The sequence below is a fragment of the Hyperolius riggenbachi genome, chromosome 9, assembly GCF_040937935.1.
Source record: "Hyperolius riggenbachi isolate aHypRig1 chromosome 9, aHypRig1.pri, whole genome shotgun sequence".
Lineage (NCBI taxonomy): Eukaryota > Metazoa > Chordata > Amphibia > Anura > Hyperoliidae > Hyperolius > Hyperolius riggenbachi.
The window spans coordinates 275,288,763-275,308,384 of NC_090654.1; the positions used below are offsets into that span (position 1 = coordinate 275,288,763).

General features: G+C 45.5%; 1 protein-coding gene across 1 annotated transcript in view; it reads right to left on the reverse strand.

The window, feature by feature from the left end:
- Window positions 1-17,591: 17,591 nt before the first annotated feature.
- LOC137532113 (serine protease inhibitor A6-like) overlaps window positions 17,592-19,622 on the reverse strand; it is a 57,793-nt gene continuing 55,762 nt past the window's right edge. Inside the window, exon 5 of the mRNA XM_068252268.1 lies at window positions 17,592-17,861. Coding sequence (XP_068108369.1) covers window positions 17,670-17,861 — 192 coding nt within the window. The 3' untranslated portion in view covers window positions 17,592-17,669. The remainder of the gene's footprint in view (window positions 17,862-19,622) is intronic.

Below are 19,622 nucleotides of genomic sequence, written 5' to 3' on the forward strand. Positions count from 1 at the left end.
TGGCGGTCCTGCCGGATTTCCTCCTTCCCCGCCTGATCTTGGGTCTAAAGGGGCTCCTGCACATATTTGCTGTGTGGGGATTGGTTTCTTTGGTGTGTCCCTTGGTTTCTCAGGGCTGGAGTCCGATCCGGAATCTGTGGTCCAGTATCCACCCGGCTTCCTTCGTTGTCGCTTTGGTCTAGATCCTGGGTGGCTTCTACCAGTTGGGCCGCCTGATTGTCCCCACTCAAAGATTCGTCCCCTTTTGAAATCTTCCTCGTCACGTCGAAACTTCCGAAGTTTACGTTCTTTTATGTTGTCCTGAAGTGGTCCCAGACGTTTGTCCACTTTTGCAATAATTTCGTTATATTGAGTTCCTGATGTTAATTGGTTTAATTCCCTCTTACAATCGTCTAGTTCCTGTGAGACCTTATTATATTCCACTTCACTCCGTCCCAGCACGATTTTCTGTAACTTGAGCGCATTGTCTAGTTGTTGCGCCTTCCATGTTTTCATAAATTCAGGATCGTCCCCATATTCAATCGCCTCGCTATACTTGCGAAAACCTCTTGCTGCAATCTGCTTGTCCTCGTATCTTTTCAATGTAGCAACAGTCCAGAACAGTTGCAGTTTTGTCTGTGAAACGGCTGTTAGGCCTCTACAATCATTCTGTCAGGGATCTTGGGGATGGAATAAAAAGGTGTTTGCAGCATATCCTGCTGGCTGGTGCCCGGATTTCTATGTACTTCTCTGGTTATCATAATCATCACTCACTCGATCTGGTGGCACAGCCTTCAAGCCTTGCTACCCCCTTGGAGCTGCCGATCAGGGCATCTAGTGCCACCCTGTGTACTTCTTTTCTCCAATTGTGTTACTGCTGGTTTCTGGGGTTGAGCACAGATGCAGGACCGTGGCGGTGGTGATGAATCTATACAAGGACCGTCCACAAGTGGGACTGGACCCTTAACCACCGCAGTTCAAGCCGGCCGCTGTGATTGGCAGACCTTCCTGACAGATACTGCTAAGGGCTCGGATTCAAGCAAGGCCCTTGGCGTGAGAGTGGCAGAACAAAGACTCAATCGACTATCCGAAAAAGAACTGCAACTGTTCTGGACTGTTGCTACATTGAAAAGATACGAGGACAAGCAGATTGCAGCAAGAGGTTTTCGCAAGTATAGCGAGGCGATTGAATATGGGGACGATCCTGAATTTATGAAAACATGGAAGGCGCAACAACTAGACAATGCGCTCAAGTTACAGAAAATCGTGCTGGGACGGAGTGAAGTGGAATATAATAAGGTCTCACAGGAACTAGACGATTGTAAGAGGGAATTAAACCAATTAACATCAGGAACTCAATATAACGAAATTATTGCAAAAGTGGACAAACGTCTGGGACCACTTCAGGACAACATAAAAGAACGTAAACTTCGGAAGTTTCGACGTGACGAGGAAGATTTCAAAAGGGGACGAATCTTTGAGTGGGGACAATCAGGCGGCCCAACTGGTAGAAGCCACCCAGGATCTAGACCAAAGCGACAACGAAGGAAGCCGGGTGGATACTGGACCACAGATTCCGGATCGGACTCCAGCCCTGAGAAACCAAGGGACACACCAAAGAAACCAATCCCCACACAGCAAATATGTGCAGGAGCCCCTTTAGACCCAAGATCAGGCGGGGAAGGAGGAAATCCGGCAGGACCGCCACAAAAGAGGGTGAGATGGCGCCAGGGGACTTCTGGTCGCAAATTCTGGAGGAAGAAGTAACTTCTTCCATGGGTGAGAATGACCTCCAGATTATTAATATCTCAGGGGTTAGACTCCCCGACGGGTGTGATACTCTTTTAAGTAAGGGCTTAAACTTTTCTGTAAGCTGTGGGTTTGACAAATTCCAATTTGAAGTGGATTGGTATAAAGCCGTCAGAAGGCTAAACATTTCTACCTTCCATTTCAAAGGATATTCTGAGGTAACCCCGTCATTGTGTACCCCCAACGACTTGGGTGTTTTTAGACCGAATACAGGGATAGATCTACAGGTATTTAATGATCTATTATCACTCCTACAAGAAAATGAAAAAATACAGGTAGAGAGTGAAATGAACTTTGCTATTGAGGAAGCAAGATCACCATTTATCCCCTGTAGGTCCACCAGGGACTTCCCCCCTACCCCTGGGTCAGATATAGATCTGTTTGACAAAGTTGCCCAGGGTGACCTCAAAGCTTTAATCTACCCTAAAGGGACACAAAACTTGTCAGATAAAGAGATGGCAGCCTTGAAATGGCTTAGCCAAAATGATCAAATTGTGTTGAAAAAAGCTGATAAAGGAGGTAACCTTGTGGTAATGTCGAAAGAGGGATACCTACGGGAAGCTTTGAGACAACTTGAGGGAGTGGAGGGGTTCTATGAAAAGTTGCGGGGAGACCCTACACAGCAATATAAAAAGCTATTAACCTCCCTCTTGAGAAAGGGGGTGGAGGCTGGCTGGTTAACCCGCAAACTTGGTGAGGGACTCCTCCCTGACTTCCCCAAGAAACCCGTGTGGTATTTCCTCCCAAAAGTCCACAAGAGTCTTGAAAATCCTCCGGGACGGCCAATTGTGTCGGCCAGAGGCTCAGTTACGGAACCTCTGTCTAAGTATCTTGACTATTTACTTAGACCGTTTTTAGAGAGAGTTCCTTCTCATCTGCCTGACACTCTGGCCGTCTTGAGATTGTTACCAACCATCAAATGGGAAGATCACTACAGCTTAGTCTCGATCGATGTCGAAAGCCTGTACACCAGAATCCCCCAAAAGAAGGGGGTGAAGGTCATTGAAACCTTCCTCATGGAACAGGGGAAGGATGAGCAATGGGTTAAGTTTGTGGGTGAGTGCTTAACTTTTGTGCTTACTCACAACTCCTTTTTGTTCAATAATCAATGGTACAGGCAGTCCTCTGGCGTGGCGATGGGGACATCGGTGGCCCCAACTTTTGCCAACTGGTTTTGGCCCATTGGGAGGCAGAGTATGTTTACTCGGCCGCGAACCCCTATCGCCACGCCATTGGCTCTTGGCATCGATATATGGACGATGTGCTGATGGTATGGACTGGAGGAGAAGGACAGTTTTATGAATTTGTGGAATGGTTGAATACCAATGATCTGAATATGAGATTCACAGGGGTATGGGGAGGTCAAAAACTGGAGTTCCTGGATCTGAACCTGTATGTGGAGGGGGAGATGTTATTGTCCAAAGGATATCGCAAGTCCACGGCGACAAACTCCCTATTATCCTATTCCAGCTACCATCCAAAACATGTTTTGGATGGGATACCCTACAGCCAATTCCTGCGATTAAAACGTAACAATAGTAAGCAGGAGGATTTTTTGGAACAAAGTAGGGAGCTGGTAAGGAGATTTTTAGACCGGGGATACCCCCTCTCGCTGCTGGTCGAGGCCTTTAATAGGGCCAATATAAAAAGAAGGGGAGACCTCTTGAAGAAAAGGAAGAAGAATAGGAATAACTCACCTAGTGTGGACCAGGGCAAAGGAACTGTGAGTAGGGTTCCGTTTATATTCAACTATTCCCCGATGGCTCCAAAGATCAAGGAAGTGATCAATAAACATTGGATCGATCTGAGGTCAAAATCTACCTGGGGGGGGACCCTAAGTGAACGACCACTAGTCGCCTTTCGCCGAGCCCGAACCATTGGTGATTGGGTGGTGAATAGTGAATTTTTAATTAAAAGGGAACCGAATTGGCTTACTGCTATGAGGCCCACAGGGAATTACCGTTGCTTGAACTGTACACATTGCCACCAGTTTATTCCAGGTAAATCAATCTCCCTAGGAGGACATGTAGTTCCAATTAAGGACTTTATCCATTGTGGATCGAAATTTGTTGTATATGTGGTTATCTGCCCCTGTGGAAGATTCTATATAGGGGAAACGACTAGACCAATCAAACAACGGTTTCAAGAACACTACAAATCGATTGAGACTGGAAAGGGGGCAGGTAGACTGATTTCCCACGTGAGAGAAGCTCATGAGGGCAATGCTGATTGCCTACGCTTCTGTGGTCTCAGAACTGTAGATACCCCACATAGGGGTGGAAATCGTGAGTTGTGTCTACGTAGAGAAGAAGCTAGACTTATTTCACAAACGGAGGCATGTGGGAGATTGGGACTAAATGAACGAAATGAGCTATGGTGCTTTCTGGACAAACACTAATACTGGCTGCCTTGTAATCTTGCCTCTTTCCCTAAACTCTCTCCCCTCTCACCATCTTTCCTTCTTGTTCTTTCTAAATACTTCACCACCCCCCCTTGGTCCCCACTAGACTCGACCCCTGGAATTAGTAAAGCATACTGATTCTCAGGCCATGTTCCACCTATGTCTGGGCTTACTAAAGTGGGATATATACTCAGTGTAATCTGGGTTTCCCAGTCTAGGGGGGTACCCCTTGCTTTGTCCCGTTGCCCAGGCTGGTGTGTCTGCTATTCCCTAGGAGGGATGAGTCTGGAGGGAGTTCTTGTTGTCTAATAGGTACTGAGCGAAATATACAACTGTAAATTCCGTGTTCTATTTAGTAATGTGATCTATCCCTTTAAGGTTGATAATTAAATGTAATACACGCTGCCTTGCTATTTTATTGTTTTTAAATTGCCTTTTGTATTTGTATTTCTTGCAGGTACGCCGCGCTTCTGGACTGGTCGCCTAGACAACTAGACGCCAGCCCGTATTCCCCACCGATACCGCTGCGCAAGACTGGATTAGGGGAAGTGGAGGAGGTGTCACCTGACTCAGAGTGGACCAATCAGGCTCCATTGACCTGACGCTCCCGAAAGGGATACGTCAGGAACCCCTGTGGACCAATCAGGCGCTGCCTGTTAGACGCTCCCGAAAGGGTGACGTCACGGCCTGCCTGCGAATCAGCGGCTCGGGGCGGCGCCCGTTACTCGGTGCGCGCTCGGCGGTGGGGCGTTCAGGAAGTGCGGTAAGCCGACTGTCATCTATTACGAAATGTATATAATTGTGTTTTCTGCCACCGTATTGTTTATTGTTGCCTCTGAAGAAGCAGTTTTGTCTGTGAAACGGCTGTTAGGCCTCTACAATCATTCTGTCAGGGATCTTGGGGATGGAATAAAAAGGTGTTTGCAGCATATCCTGCTGGCTGGTGCCCGGATTTCTATGTACTTCTCTGGTTATCATAATCATCACTCACTCGATCTGGTGGCACAGCCTTCAAGCCTTGCTACCCCCTTGGAGCTGCCGATCAGGGCATCTAGTGCCACCCTGTGTACTTCTTTTCTCCAATTGCTTGAAGAAAGAGCCAGACAGGTCAAAATGGAAGAATACCAGCAGGCCCTTGTGGAGACTTTAGAGAGGAGATTGACATCCTCCCCCTCCTCTAGCCAGTTGTACGCCGACAGACTGACTTCCGCAAACCCAGGACGACCAGGAGGGCAGCAAACAACACAAGCCGCAGCTAGTGCCCAAAAGGGAATGGTATCGGCAGTGTCCTTGGAGTGGGAAAATTTTCTGACACCCATGCAGCAGCACACAGAACAGCAAGCGTGCAGATCCACCTCCAACACCGATCGCCTGGAGAAGATGGTCAAGGACTACATGTCAGATGGCGTAGCTGTGTTGAACAATCCATCTGCACCCTTCAACTATTGGGTATCGAAGCTAGACACCTGGCACAAACTGGCAATGTACGCAATAGAGGTGCTGGCTTGCCCGGCAGCCAGCGTTATGTCGGAACGCTGTTTCAGTGCTGCCGGAGGCATCGTCACAGATCGGCGGCGTATCCGCCTCTCCACAGAAAATGCAGACCGTCTGACTCAAATTAAAATGAATCAATCCTGGATTGGAAACGACTACGCAACACTCCCGGACCCCAACCAAGTAACATGAACAATGAACATCTGTGATGGGTTAGCGTTTCCGGTCCCTGTTTATTGAACCTCTCATCTGTATTACATTTATGACTGCATGGCGACAAAATGCAAATTGCTATCCGCACGCTTCTTGTCCTCATGCAAGGCCTGGGTTGTTGTGTCTCAAAGCGTGGCCTTCTCCTGCTGCGCCACCCTCCTCTTGTTCCATCACGTGTGCTGCTGCTGGGTTAGCGTTACCGGTCCCTTTTCCTGGAACCTCTTATATGTATTACATTTATGACTGCATGCCGACAAAAAGCATGTTACCTGTGCAAAGAAAACAGACATTTCCCGCATTTAAAAGACAGTTTTCCCTTTGAAACTTTAAAAATCGATTTTCTCAAAAACTATAAGCTCTTTTTGCTAATTTTTTTTTCCCTCTTGTACCCACTCCCAAGGTGCACATACCCTGTAAATTTGGGGTATGTATCATGTAAGGAGGCTTTACAAAGCACAAAAGTTCGGGTCCCCATTGACTTCCATTATGTTCGGAGTTCGGCCATGTTCGGCCCGAACCCGAACATCTAGATGTTCGCCCAACACTACACGTGACCCGTTCGGCCAATCACAGCGCTAGCCGAACGTTCGGGTAACGTTCGGCCATGCGCTCTTAGTTCGGCCATATGGCCGAACAGTTTGGCCGAACACCATCAGGTGTTCGGCCGAACCCGAACATCACCCGAACAGGGTGATGTTCTGCAGAACCCGAACAGTGGCGAACACTGTTCGCCCAACACTACTCAGGGCGCAGTGTCGGAGGGGCACACAACTCACTCAGCTATCATTCCCCTATTGTGTTTGAAGCAGAGAAAAAAAAGAAAAAGAGATACATGGCAGTGACTGCAAGCCAGATGACTAGAGATTAAGGTCTTGGGGGGGTTGGGGGCCCTGGGGGGCCTCTTAGTCTAATAGCAATCAGTGTGTGAAGGCTGGGGGGTACTTTGGTGTCTCAGCCTTGGTTGCTGGAGGACCTTGTCCCGTCTCTGCCTCCCAAGTTCCCCTCCAGTGTCCATGCTTCACCTGGCCTCTCTGCTCTCGATCTCAGGTGGTATCCGCATGCCGCCAATCTGGGATACTTGTCCCCTCTGCGTCCCCTGAGTTCTCCTCCATTGTTTGTGCCTCATCTGTCCCCTCCGCTGGCTGCAGGTCTTTCTGGGATTTCTGCTTGCTACTGTTAATCTCAACATCAGCTGGCTCTCAGAGATACAGATGGCCCGAACGGTTCGCCCGCCGGGTAGTCCACGTGGATACCAGCTACCTGCGCACGGGGTGGGTAGCGAATACATAGCGCGTTCGACTCGCTTCCTATACCTCGTCATTGGGCTAAACTTTGACCCTCTACATCACAGTCAGCAGACACATGGCAGGCAATCAGGCTGCACCCACCCACGGACCCCTGCCGCCCTATAAAAACGCTGCAGCGTCGGCCATGTTCTCAGTCTGCTAATGCTGCTGTAGTGAGAGGAAGGGAAAGACATTTAGAGCTAGGGAAAGCATTAGTTAAGCTGTTGTTAGCTTGCTCCTTGCTGAATTTTGTTGCTGAAAGCACCCCACAAAAGCTCTTTTGAGAGCTAATATTCTTCTGATCTGTTTTTTTTTGTGTGTGTGTGACACAGACAGGCATAGATACAGCCCTGTCTGTCACAGCTGGGCCTAGTTGCTGTACTGTGCCAGGCCCAGCACACTCTGTATTACCATTGCATATCTTTCCACTGTATTTGTGATTTAACTTACTGTCTTTGTGGGTGTCACTGCATATAGATACAGCCCACAGACAGTTGCCAGCCAGGCCAGCTGGGATTTGTAGTCCCACCACTGGCAGCACACTGTATTACCAGTGCATATCTTTCCACTGTATTTGTGATTTAACTTACTAAAGCATAGCTGTCTTTTTGGGTGACACTGCATATAGATACAACCCACAGAAAGTTGCCAGCCAGGTCAGCTGGGATTTGTAGTCCCACCACTGGCAGCACACTGTATTACCATACCATTGCATATCTTTCCACTGTATTTTGATTTGTAGTCCCACCACTGGCAGCACACTCTATTATACCAGTGCATACCTTTCCTCTGTACCTGTGTGACAGCACACTGTATTATACCAGTGCATACCTTTCCTCTGTATCTGTGATTGAACGTACTATACCATAGCTCCCTTCGTGGGTGACACTGCATACAGCCCACAAAGAGACATGGACAGTTAGTTAGGCTGTTCTTTATTGCTGAAACTACCCCAAAACAAAAACCCTTTTGAGGGCTCATAGTGTGTGTGTGTGTGTGTGTGTGTGTGTGTGTGTGTGTGTGTGTCAGACACTACATATAAGGTAGCCCGCAGTCATTGCTGGGCCTTGCAGTTCTACTATCTTCTATCTATTACAAGCCAGCACACTGTCTATCATCATAAGCTGTGCTTAGCTTCCAACTGTATCTGTTATTGATATCTGTGTAGGTTACACACTGCATACAGGCCACAGTCAGTTGCTGCCCCCTGTAGTTCTACTAGTGATGGTCAAGTAGATGCAAATAACTTCGAGTTGATGCAAATTTATGCAAATGTATGCCGCTTGAAAATGAACCAATTGAATTTTACCTCAGCAGAATTTGATTGCTACATTTACAAGCTGCATACATTTGCATAAACATTTGCATAAATGTGCATCAGCTTGAAGTTATTTGCATCTACTTGACATATGCCATCACTAAGTTCTACTATACTCTTCTAACTATTGCAAGCAAGCCAGCACACTGTCTATCGTAAGCAGTGTTTAGCTTGCAACTGTATTGGTGATTGAAAGTACTATATAGGATATCTCTGTGTGTGTGTTAAAGTACACAGTTGTTAACGTCGGCTTCGGTGATCTTCAGGCGCTGTTGACCTTCCCACTGATGGAAGAGGGGTTACCCAGTAGTGGGGTCTAAGTGACCACGGGTCTTCACCCACACTCCCTTGAGGAGAGTGCAGGATTTCGCTGCCTAGTGCCCACGAGGTCACTACTGGGATAACCTCAGCTAGTGGTCAGGAGAACAACGACGCTAATGTGTGAGAAGAGGAAGACGTAGTGAGACAGTAGCCAGAGGTCCAGTGCAGGCGGCAAACAGCGTAGTCGGGTCACTAGCCAGAGGTCTGGGCAGGCGGCAAACAAGCAGAGTGAGGTCACAATCCAAGAGTCGGGGCAGGCGGCAATCAGCAGAGGTCGAGGTCATAAGCCAAGGGTCAAACCAGAGATCAATCAGAAATTCAGCGAGCAGAGTTTCCACGGGGCTTATGCCAAGCTGTCAGAATGAGCAGCACTGGAGTAGTGGCCAGTGCTGCTTTTATACAGTCTTGGCACCGGAATTAACGCCCTGCACATGCGCCTGCTTTGCAAAGGCACCTGATCGCAAAATACAAACACCAATGGTATGCACACATTAACCTATTTTGGTTCCTGGACGTAGTTTCTACGTCCAGGAACCATGCGCGCTACCGCGCGCTCCTGCGGCCGATCGTGCGCGTGCACGCGCACTCCCGGCTGCGGATTCGGTAGCCAAGGAATCAATGTATCGGGCTATGGAGCCCGATCACTGATTCCTCTCCCACGCTGAAAAAGCGACAGCTTCTCTCGGAAGCTGCGCCTTTTCTGGCCGTTCCCTTCCCGATGTGTCACTCTAAGCGCGTGCTACGCTTAGAGTGACGTCGGGTAAACAAACTCATGGCCGCCATCTTGTGGCCGAAAAAGTAATACTACAACTGAAAAAAAAAAAAAAAGAATTAACACACATTTACATTATAAATCTATTGTTTACCTCCCACCCTCCCAAAAGTACCTAAATAAAATGTTTACTATAAAAAAAAAAATCCATTACAATAAAAAAAAAAAAACATGTAAATATTTACCTAAGGGTCTAAACTTTTTAAATATCAATGTAAAGATGAAATATTTCTATATTTTTTTTATTTTAAACTTGTAAATAGTGATAGATGCAAAATGGAAAAAATGCACCTTTATTTTCAAATAAAATATTGTCGCCATACATTGTGATAGGGACATAATTTTAACGGTGTAATAACCGGGACATATGGGCAAATACAATACGTGAGTTTTAATTATGGAGGCATGTATTATTTTAAAACTATAATGGCTGAAAACTGAGAAATAATGAATTTTTCCATTTTTTTCTTATTCTTCCTGTTTAAATGCATTTACAGTAAAGTGGCTCTTAGCAAAATGTACCCCCCAAAGAAAGCCTAATTGGTGGCGGAAAAAACAAGATATAGATCAGTGCATTGTGATAAGTAGTGATAAAGGTATAGGCTAATGAATGGGAGGTGAACATTTCTCACGTGAAAACGACGGAACCTGAATGGGTTAATAAAAGCAGCACACACAAAAAAACATTAGAAATTATTTTTTGTTAAATCTGTCAAACAGGCTTTAAGACAAACGAAGAAAATAATAGGTTGCGCGGTGAGCCTGTCTGCTTGCTACCATCATAAAGTTCTTTAACCAGTTCGGCCTATCTGGACGAGCTTCCTTGTCCAGATAGGCACTGCTGCTGCCGCCGGCTGGTGCGCGCGATCGGGCGCGCCTCCGCGCGTGCTCCCGCTGCCCGCCGCTAGCCCCCCGATCAGTGAATGGGAATATAATTCCCATTCACCGATCTAACTTCCCCGCAGAAATACCGACACTTTCTCTCCAGAGAGCGCGGTATTTCTGCCCCCAAGAAACTTCACCCCAGCATTTTAGTTCCTGGATGCGAGATCGTTCGCATCCAGGACTTTGTTCACTGTAAACTGCACCCACATACATTTTTAATAAAAAAAAAAATATTATTTTAGCAGTTTCCCTCCCACACCAAAAATTACCCACATACACTTTTTTTTTATTAAAAAAAAAAATACAATTAAAAAAAAACAAAAACAACATAAATAGTTACCCAAGGGTCTGAACTTTTTAAATATGCATGTCAAGAGAATATGTTATTATATTATTTAAAATTATAAGCTTATAAATAGTGATGGACGCAAATTGAAAAAATGCACCTTTATTTCTAAATGAAATATCGGCACCATAAATTGTGATAGGGACATCGTTTAAACGGTGTAATAACCGGAACAGATGGGCAAATAAAATACATGAGTTTTAATTACGGTAGCATATATTAATTTCAAACTATAATGGCCAAAAACTGAGAAATAATGATTTTTTTTTCATTTCTTTCTTAATCTTCCTGTTAAAATAGATTTAGAAAAAAATAATTCTTAGCAAAATGTACTACCCAAAGAAAGCCTAATTAGTGGCGGAAAAAACAAGATATAGATCAATTCATTGTGATAAGTAGCAATAAAGTTATAGGCGAATGAATAGGAGGTGAACGTTGCTCGGATGCATGAGATTTTCGGACTGCGGTGCTGAACCGGATAATTAACTTTCCATCCCAACTAGGCCTCTGGTACACGTGACATCATGATGCTACGCTGGTCCGTTTACTTGAGCATAACGCACTAACTTACTTATTTTTTTGGGGGGGGTAAATGACATTGACATTTTTTTCAAAAAAACAAATACTTTCTTTTATAAATAACAACGCCCAAGCTGGTCCATTCAGTTGAGGGCGCATGCAGCACCGGCAGAGCTAAGGGCCTTACAGACCTGTTACTGCCCCATATCGCGCAGCTGCATGGTCGCTTAACTAGTTATCATGGTGGAGCTCCAAGGCCTCTGTTATCATTGTATTGTGTTTACACTATTGCATAGCTCTGTATCTGTGTGATACTTCAGAGACACAACACTGTCACTGAGGGGCTGGGGGGAGGAGGAGACCTTTTGTGACCTCAGTGAGGAAGAGGAGCTGGCCATCTATGCATCCATTCTTGTTCAAATGGGGTATTTCATGCTTTCCTGTCTGTTGTGGGAGGGACCCCCATATAAAAATCATTAAAGGAGAACAACCTGTACTGGGTGGCAACGCTACTGGACTCTCGCTGTAAGCACATAAGCACAAAGTGGTGGAACTGTTAGCGGAGGTCTCACCCTTAAAGAGACACTGAAGCGGAAAAAAAATGATGATATTATGTTTTGTATGTGTAGTACAGCTAAGAAATAAAACATTAAGATCAGATACATCAGTCTAATTGTTTCCAGTACAGGAAGAGTTAAGAAACTCCATTTGTTATCTCTATGCAAAAAAGCCAATAATCTCTACGACTTTCAAAGTCGTGGAGAGGGCTGTTTTCTGACTTTTATTATCTCAACTGTAAGTAAACTGTTTACTTTTCCTCTGGCAGAGGAGAGGTCATTACTTCACAGACTGCTCTGAAAGACTCATTTTGAATGCTGAGTGTTGTGTAATCTGCACATATTATAGAGTGATGCAATGTTAGAAAAAACACTATATACCTGAAAATAAAAATATGAGAATATTTTCTTTGCTGCTAATCTTCTAGTAATTATTCATAGTACAAAACCAATTCATTATATCATATATTTTTTTTTCGCTTCAGTGTCTCTTTAACTCCTCTTGATGTTTGTATGCCCCTCTTAGTAAGCATACTGTGATGCCCAAGCCCAGTTGAGTGGGATACTCCTCAACTCAACTCAACACATTAACTGTTGCTTGGTTTTATTTTGTTTTGCTACTTCCCCCCCCCCCCCCCCCCAAAAAAAAATAAAAATAAAAATAAAAATTCAATTATAATAAAAGACTATTTCAAGCGAAATAAGTATTGGAGGAGATGTAGAGTATGATCCCTGGGCAGAACAATACGAGCAACCAAAAGGGAAGGCTATTCGTAGCAAGGTTATTTTGTGGGCGATAGCCAAAAAAAAAGATGCCAGTTTTTGCCAACACTTAAAGAAAGATGAGGTTATCACACAGCTGAATGGAAGGATCATGGTGAAGGAACTGCCCGATAAGGAAAGCCAGCTTGCGGTGGGCACATTTGCAGGGTGCTGGCACTCGGATGGTCCCAGGCAAGTTCCAGTACATGTGGCCCAATTTGACAGTCAGTTTTTTTTCCACTAGATGTCCCCACACTTGCCTGTGTACTGAATAGTACACAGGAAGTAATGTGTTCCTGTGTGTTTGCTTTCACTTTGATCACTGGCAACTCACTGATGCCGGTGATCAGCAGTTTAATTGGCTTTGGGAACACATGTTCCCATCTACCATCATTATTCTACCACAGGAGGGGAGGTGGTGGACGCCAACGGGTGTATGTGCACGGATGTGTGCGCCGCGTAAACCGGCGATATACGCGTAAATCCCCCCACATGTTTTTTTAAGTGAAGTCCAGAGGGGCGTAGATACAGGATGTGGTGGTGAAGGAGAGGTTAAAATAACAGAACAAGATTCTGCAATTGAAAAAAGTAGGTGAAACTTGGTATACAGATCCCTTACCACCTGGGATGATATGTTCTGGGGGTCTCGCGTCCCCCCTGCACACCTGGGCGGAGCTACAAACAGCAAATCAAATTTCACCCATTCATGTCAATGGAAAAAATTTAAAAGGCTTCCATTCTCACAGTAATCAAGCCAGAGTCCCCACACTTGGCACAGGTGGTCACTTGGTGACCGAGGTTACAAATCCAGGAAAAGTGGGCGGAGCATAAAACAGCCAATCAAATTTCAGCCATTCATTTTTAATGGGAAAATGTAAACTGCAGCCATTCTTCTAGACTGTTAATCGCAGGGTTCTCAAACTTGCCACACTTAGTCACTGGGTGAATGAGATTAAGATTCAGGAAAGTGGGTGGAGCCTTCAACAGCCAATCAAAATTCCCCTATTGATTTTCAAGTGGAATATTTAAACTGATGCTATTCTTACACTGTTAATGGCAGAGGCTTCAAACTTACTGCAGTTGGTCATTGGGTGATTGGAGTCCAAATTCGCTAAAGGGGTGGGGCAACAAATATCCAATCAGATTTCCTTGGTGCATAAACTGCTTCCATTCACACATTTTTGATGCCAGGAACATGAAAGCTCACAAACTTGGTCATTGAGTGACTGTCTGCCAAGGTTACAATAAGTGGGAGGAGCCAAAAACAAATTTCACTGTAAAAATATAAACTGCAGCCATTCTTACACTGTTAATGGCAGGGTTCTCAACCTTTGCACAGTTGGTCACTGGATGACTGTAATTAATATTCAAGAAAATGGGTGGAGTCTACAACACCCAATCAAAATTTACCTGTTGATTTGCAAGGAGAATATTTCAATTGCTGCCATTCTTACATTGTTAATAGCAGATGCCTCAAACCTGGTACGGTTGGTCACTGGGTGACTGGCGTCGGGGGCCACAAACAGCCGATCAGATTTGTTTAATTTCAATGGGAATATACAAATTATTGATGCCAAGGACCCAAAAGCTCAAGACTGTATGTCAAGATTAGAAAAAGTGGGCGATGCCAACTAAATTTTTTACATGGCAAAATATGAACTGCACCCATTCTTACACTGTTAAGCAGGGTTCCCAAACTTGACACAGTTGGCCACTGGGTGACTAGAGTTATTATTCAGAAAGTGGGTGGAGCCTACAGCAGCCAATCAAAAGTCACCTATTGATTTACAAGGGGAATATTTACATTGCTACCATTACACTATTAATTGCAGATGCCTAAAACCTGATACAGTCAGTCATTGGGTGGCTGTTCACCTGCCATTTCATGGATGTAACAAGAGGGCCTGCAGCCCATGTGTCCGCGGGGGGGCCCGGGCTCAGGGCCATTTTGGGGTGCTGGAGGGGTCGCAGCATGAGGGGAAAGCTATGGCCACACTCGGTGGGGAGGGGGGACGGTCCCTGAGCTCTCCCCTCTGCGCTCCCCTCCAGCTTCAATAACCATATGTGTGCAGCGGCGGGCAGCGGCAGCTACATACCCTCCGTGCGCTCCAGTGCGGACACTTCTCTCTCTAGTGTCTGACGCGACTTCCTGTTTATACAGGAAGTCACGTCAGAGGCTAGAGAGAGAAGCGTCCACGCTGGAGCACACGGAAGGTATGTAGCTGCTGCTGCCCGCCGCTGCACACATATGGTTATTTAAGCTGGAGGGGAGCACAGAGGGGAGAGCCCAAGGTGAGGGCCATAGCTTTCCCCTCATGCTGCGACCCTTCCAGCCCCCCAAAACGGCCCTGAGCCCGCACCCCCTTCCCCCCGGACGCATGGGCTGCAATCCCCTATTGTTCCTCCCATGAAATGGCAGGTGAACAGCCACCGACTTGTGGTTCATAGCAAAGCCCCCATACATGCTAGCAACGCTTAATTTGCAGGGTATGTTAACGAGGACAGTGGGAACAAGATGAAAACATTTTTATCAAAAAGACCTTATAGTTTTTGAGAAAATTGTTCTGGACGAGCTAGGCTCGTCCAGAGACGCCGGAGGTCACCGCTCAGGCCCCAGTGGGCCGATTTGAATAATTTTTTTTTTAAAACACGTTTAAACATTGTTGTGTCCGATCGCCGCTGCAGATCCGCCGCTACCTGCCGCGATGCAGGGCCCCCCCAGGCGAGACCCCGTACGCTGCCTGGCCAATCAGTGCCAGGCAGCGCTGAGGGGTGGATCGGGTCTCCCTGTGACGTCACGACGTCACGACGTCGCCGCCGTCGATGTCGTCATGGCGACGGGGGAAGCCCTGGGAGGGATGCCGCAGGGAGGGGGGAATCATGTAGCTAGCGCTAGGCTAGCTACATGATATATTTAAAAAAAAAATTGCAAAAAACGTTCCCGCGGCCGCAGGGCCGCGGGAATCAGAACGCCAGGCAGGTTAACTTAGAGGAAAAAAGTAGCAAAGTTACTGTGACAAATGGTATAATAACAGATAATATATTAACATGTATATAAATGTATTATTTTTATGTTTTTATATATGTTGTTTTTATATATGTTCAGAGTGTGGGAAATATTTAAAAAATGACGTGGGGTGTCCCCACCCACGAGCCTCTTTAAAGGGACTCCGAGCAGTGCAGTAACTATGGAAAGATGCATATCATTTTAAAGCTCTCTTTCTCCTCTTTCCAATGATATGTAAACCGCCTACGCCTTTTAGTTTTCGCTATTTTCGCGATTGAAATTGCTGCGGCCGCGATTTCGATTGCGAAAATAGAGAAAACTAAAAGGTGTAGGGTGACGATTTAGGTGTCGCCAGAAAGAGGAGAAAGAGAGCTTTAAAATTATGTCCATCTTTCCATAGTTACATTGTATTACACAGGAATGCGGACAGTGATTGAAATCTACATCCTGCCAGCCAGGAGCTCACCCAAACAGGACATAGATTGCAATCACCTTGGTCTGAAAGTAGTTAAACACTGATGTTCCTCAAATTAATTTGAGACTGATCATTGGCAAGGGCCCTAACAGTCATCTTTTCCTATTTTTTTTTGTGATACCAAAGGCACTCTTGATGGTCTCCTGCTGCTAAAGCCCATCCTTTGCAAAGTGCATCTTGTTGTACATTAGGATATATTTTGTGCTGTACCTGCATTGAATTCAGCTGTAATTTGTTGCCCTTCTGTTGCTGCGGACCGTGCGTGCCGCTCGCCTTTCACCTCTCTCGTTCACAGGCCTTTTTCGACCAGAATAGACCTTATCTCTTGAAGTTTTTTCTCTCTCAACTGCCACTCTCTAAACTACTGTTGGATGAGAAAATCCTAAAAGAGTCGTCGTTTCAGAGATGCTAGCACCGATTCTTCTTCCACCGATGATCACCCCTCGTTCAATTCATTTTGACATTAAAGAGACTCTGTAACAAATTTTTTCAGCCTTAGTTCTTCTATCCTATAAGTTCCTATGCCTGTTCTAATGTGCTCTGGATTACTGCAGCCTTTCCTAATTGCACTGTCTCTGTAATAAATCTTATCTCCTTTCCTCTGTTGTGTCTGTCGGGCTAAGGCTTGAATGTGTGGAATGTGCAGGGCTGCTTGTGATTGGATAGAAGCGATACACACCCTCTGCAGGCCCCCTGCACACTCTGTTTGACTCACACACTCTGTTTATGTGAGCCTATCACAAGCTGGTTAGCTGGTTTGTAAACACTGCCTAAAACTGTTAATTACAAGCCAGGATTGCAGCAGAGAGTGGCAGAAACAGCACAGAGGGGCACAGGAGAAAATAAGGAATAGAATGGTATGCTTTTTAGTGTAAGAATATTAGAGTACAGATTCTCTTTAAATTCTGTGATAACTATGTCGTCCAAAGCTGAGCATTCCTTATGTACTTAAAGCTTGTTTCTGACTTAATGGTCCTCACCTACTTTTTGCTACCTTTACAACTGCAAAGTACTGAAAAATTATTTTAATAGAGGAGGGAAAATTGCATATGGGCCATGGGCCCTTATTCAATTCATTTTTTTCTCCTAAGTTTTCTCCTACCAGATAATTTTTTATCTTCTATTTTTTTTCAGCACTATGCAAATTAAAAAGGACCAAACATCACACTGATGCTGACATCACACTGTGGGAGGGGTTTCACCACAATATCAGCCATACAGACCCCCTGATTATTTGTTTGAGAAAAGAAAAAGATTTCTCGTGGGAAAGGGGGTATCAGCTACTGTTTGGGATGAAGTTCAATTCTTTGTTGAATATTTTCAATCCTTGGTTACGTTTTCTCTTTAAATCCACTAAGTTTGTATAGTATCTATATAAAACTGAAATTCAATTAAAACTACAGTACAAGACACAATTTGCACATTTGATCCACTTTATTGTGGGGGTGACGATTTTTAATACATCTCAATTGATTCTTATTTGCTGTTTAAAAGAAACATGTCTCCACCCCACCACCAGGGGGCATTATATCTCGGACGGGCTACCAAAGCGCCCTATTAGGAGAATGGTGTCAGTATCCTTGTCATAGACGGTCATCAGGAAGGGGTGGTCGACTTTGAATTCAGGGTTTGGTTTGCATTCCGATAATTGCACGACTGTCCCGCCTTTCAACCCCAATTCTGTTTCCGTCATGTTAACAGAAGTCTTCTGGTAAATCTGTTGGCACATATAAAATAAATATATCAAGAAGAAAATATATATGATAAGTCATCAATAAATGTACAGTAACAAGATGACTGCCTGATTCTACACAGCAAAAATTAACCTTAAAGAACAAGTGTCAGCTATGCTATCCTAGAAATAAAAAACACATATATAAGTAGATAAAATGCTAGTTCTACTTACATAAAATATGCATTGCACTGTCCACGTTATGATTCCTGTGAATTTTATAAAGGAAAATGTAACGATCGGTGTAACAGAGAGGGTCTGATTACCGGTGAACTGCAGTATCACCGAGAATACAGAATATACCCGATTATTGGTGATCTGCAGTATCACCGATAATCAGATATATATTCTAACCTCTGGACACCTGAGGGATAAGAGTGTTTTGGTGTAACAGTAATACTTTGAATATTGCACCTTAGGAGAAGGTACAGAAGCAGTAAGGAGTACTGCACAGAAGTAAGTTCCTTCCGTATGCCTAGACTCTCCCGGGGGAGGAGCTAGGCTGAGGATAGGAAGGACAGAACGTGAGTGACACCAGAGAGAGGGTGTCACTAACAGGTCTGGGAACTGCCTCTAACAGTAAGGTCAGTTCTTGAGCAATCCAGGTCGTTAACACACAGACAGATATGGTACAGATTCAGGAGACAGATACAGAATCCAATAAACAGGCAGGGTTTGGCAACGGAGTATCAGAATAGCGGGGTACAGAATCGAGAGGCTAATACAGAGTCCAGGAACGAGCAGAGTTTGGCAACAGGATATCAGAGATAGCAAGGTTCAGAATCAGAGTTCAGCAGGATAGTCAGGCAGGCAGAAGGTCATAACAAATAATACAGTTCAATATTCCTAACGCTAAGGTGTGAGGTCCGTGATCGTCAACACCTTTGGAAACTATGCTAGAACACAGATACAGACAAGGCCTGAGTGCTACAACGTAGTGATCGCAACGACAGACAATCAGAGAATGACCAGCACCCAGTATATATACACCTGTGCTCTCCAGCACCTCCCTCAAGTGTTGGACCAATGAAAGTTGCTGTGATTGTCAGCTGACCGGCCTGGTCAGCTGACCTTTCTCTGACTGCCATAAAGGTTCTGCCTCTCCGCGCGCACGCGCGTCATTCTGAACCTAGGTGGACTATCAGTCCCAGCCACACCAGTACTGTTTTGCAATGTCTCCGCTGACCCATGCGCGGGGTTGGTCGCACCGCTATCTGCACCGGCGGCTGCCTCCCCGCACTGGGTCAAAGTGTCAGCAACAGAGCCATGCGTGCTAACCGCCGGCGCCGCGTCAGACGCGGAGGTTTTTCCGCGTTCCGCCATGCTCTCCATGGAAACAGCCGCCTCACACTGAGTGGAGGCGGCTGATTTTCCGCGTTTCCTTACAGTACCGCTCCCCCCCCCCCCCCCGAGGAGTGGACTCCGGACAGCTCCTTTCCGGCTTCTCAGGATTTAAGGCGTGGAATTCCCTTTTCAATTTGTCAGCATGCATGCGACACTCAGGTACCCATGTCCTTTCCTCAATCCCATACCCCTTCCAGTGCACCAAATACTGTACTGAATTCTGCACCACACGTGAGTCTAAAATCTTCTCTACTTCGTACTCAGGTTGGTCATCTATCATCACAGGAGGAGGAGGAGTGGGACCTACATGGACTGCTGGCTTGAGCAGTGACACATGGAAAGATCTTACGCCACGCATGCTGGCAGGAAGATCAATGGCATAAGTAACATTGTTGATCTTTC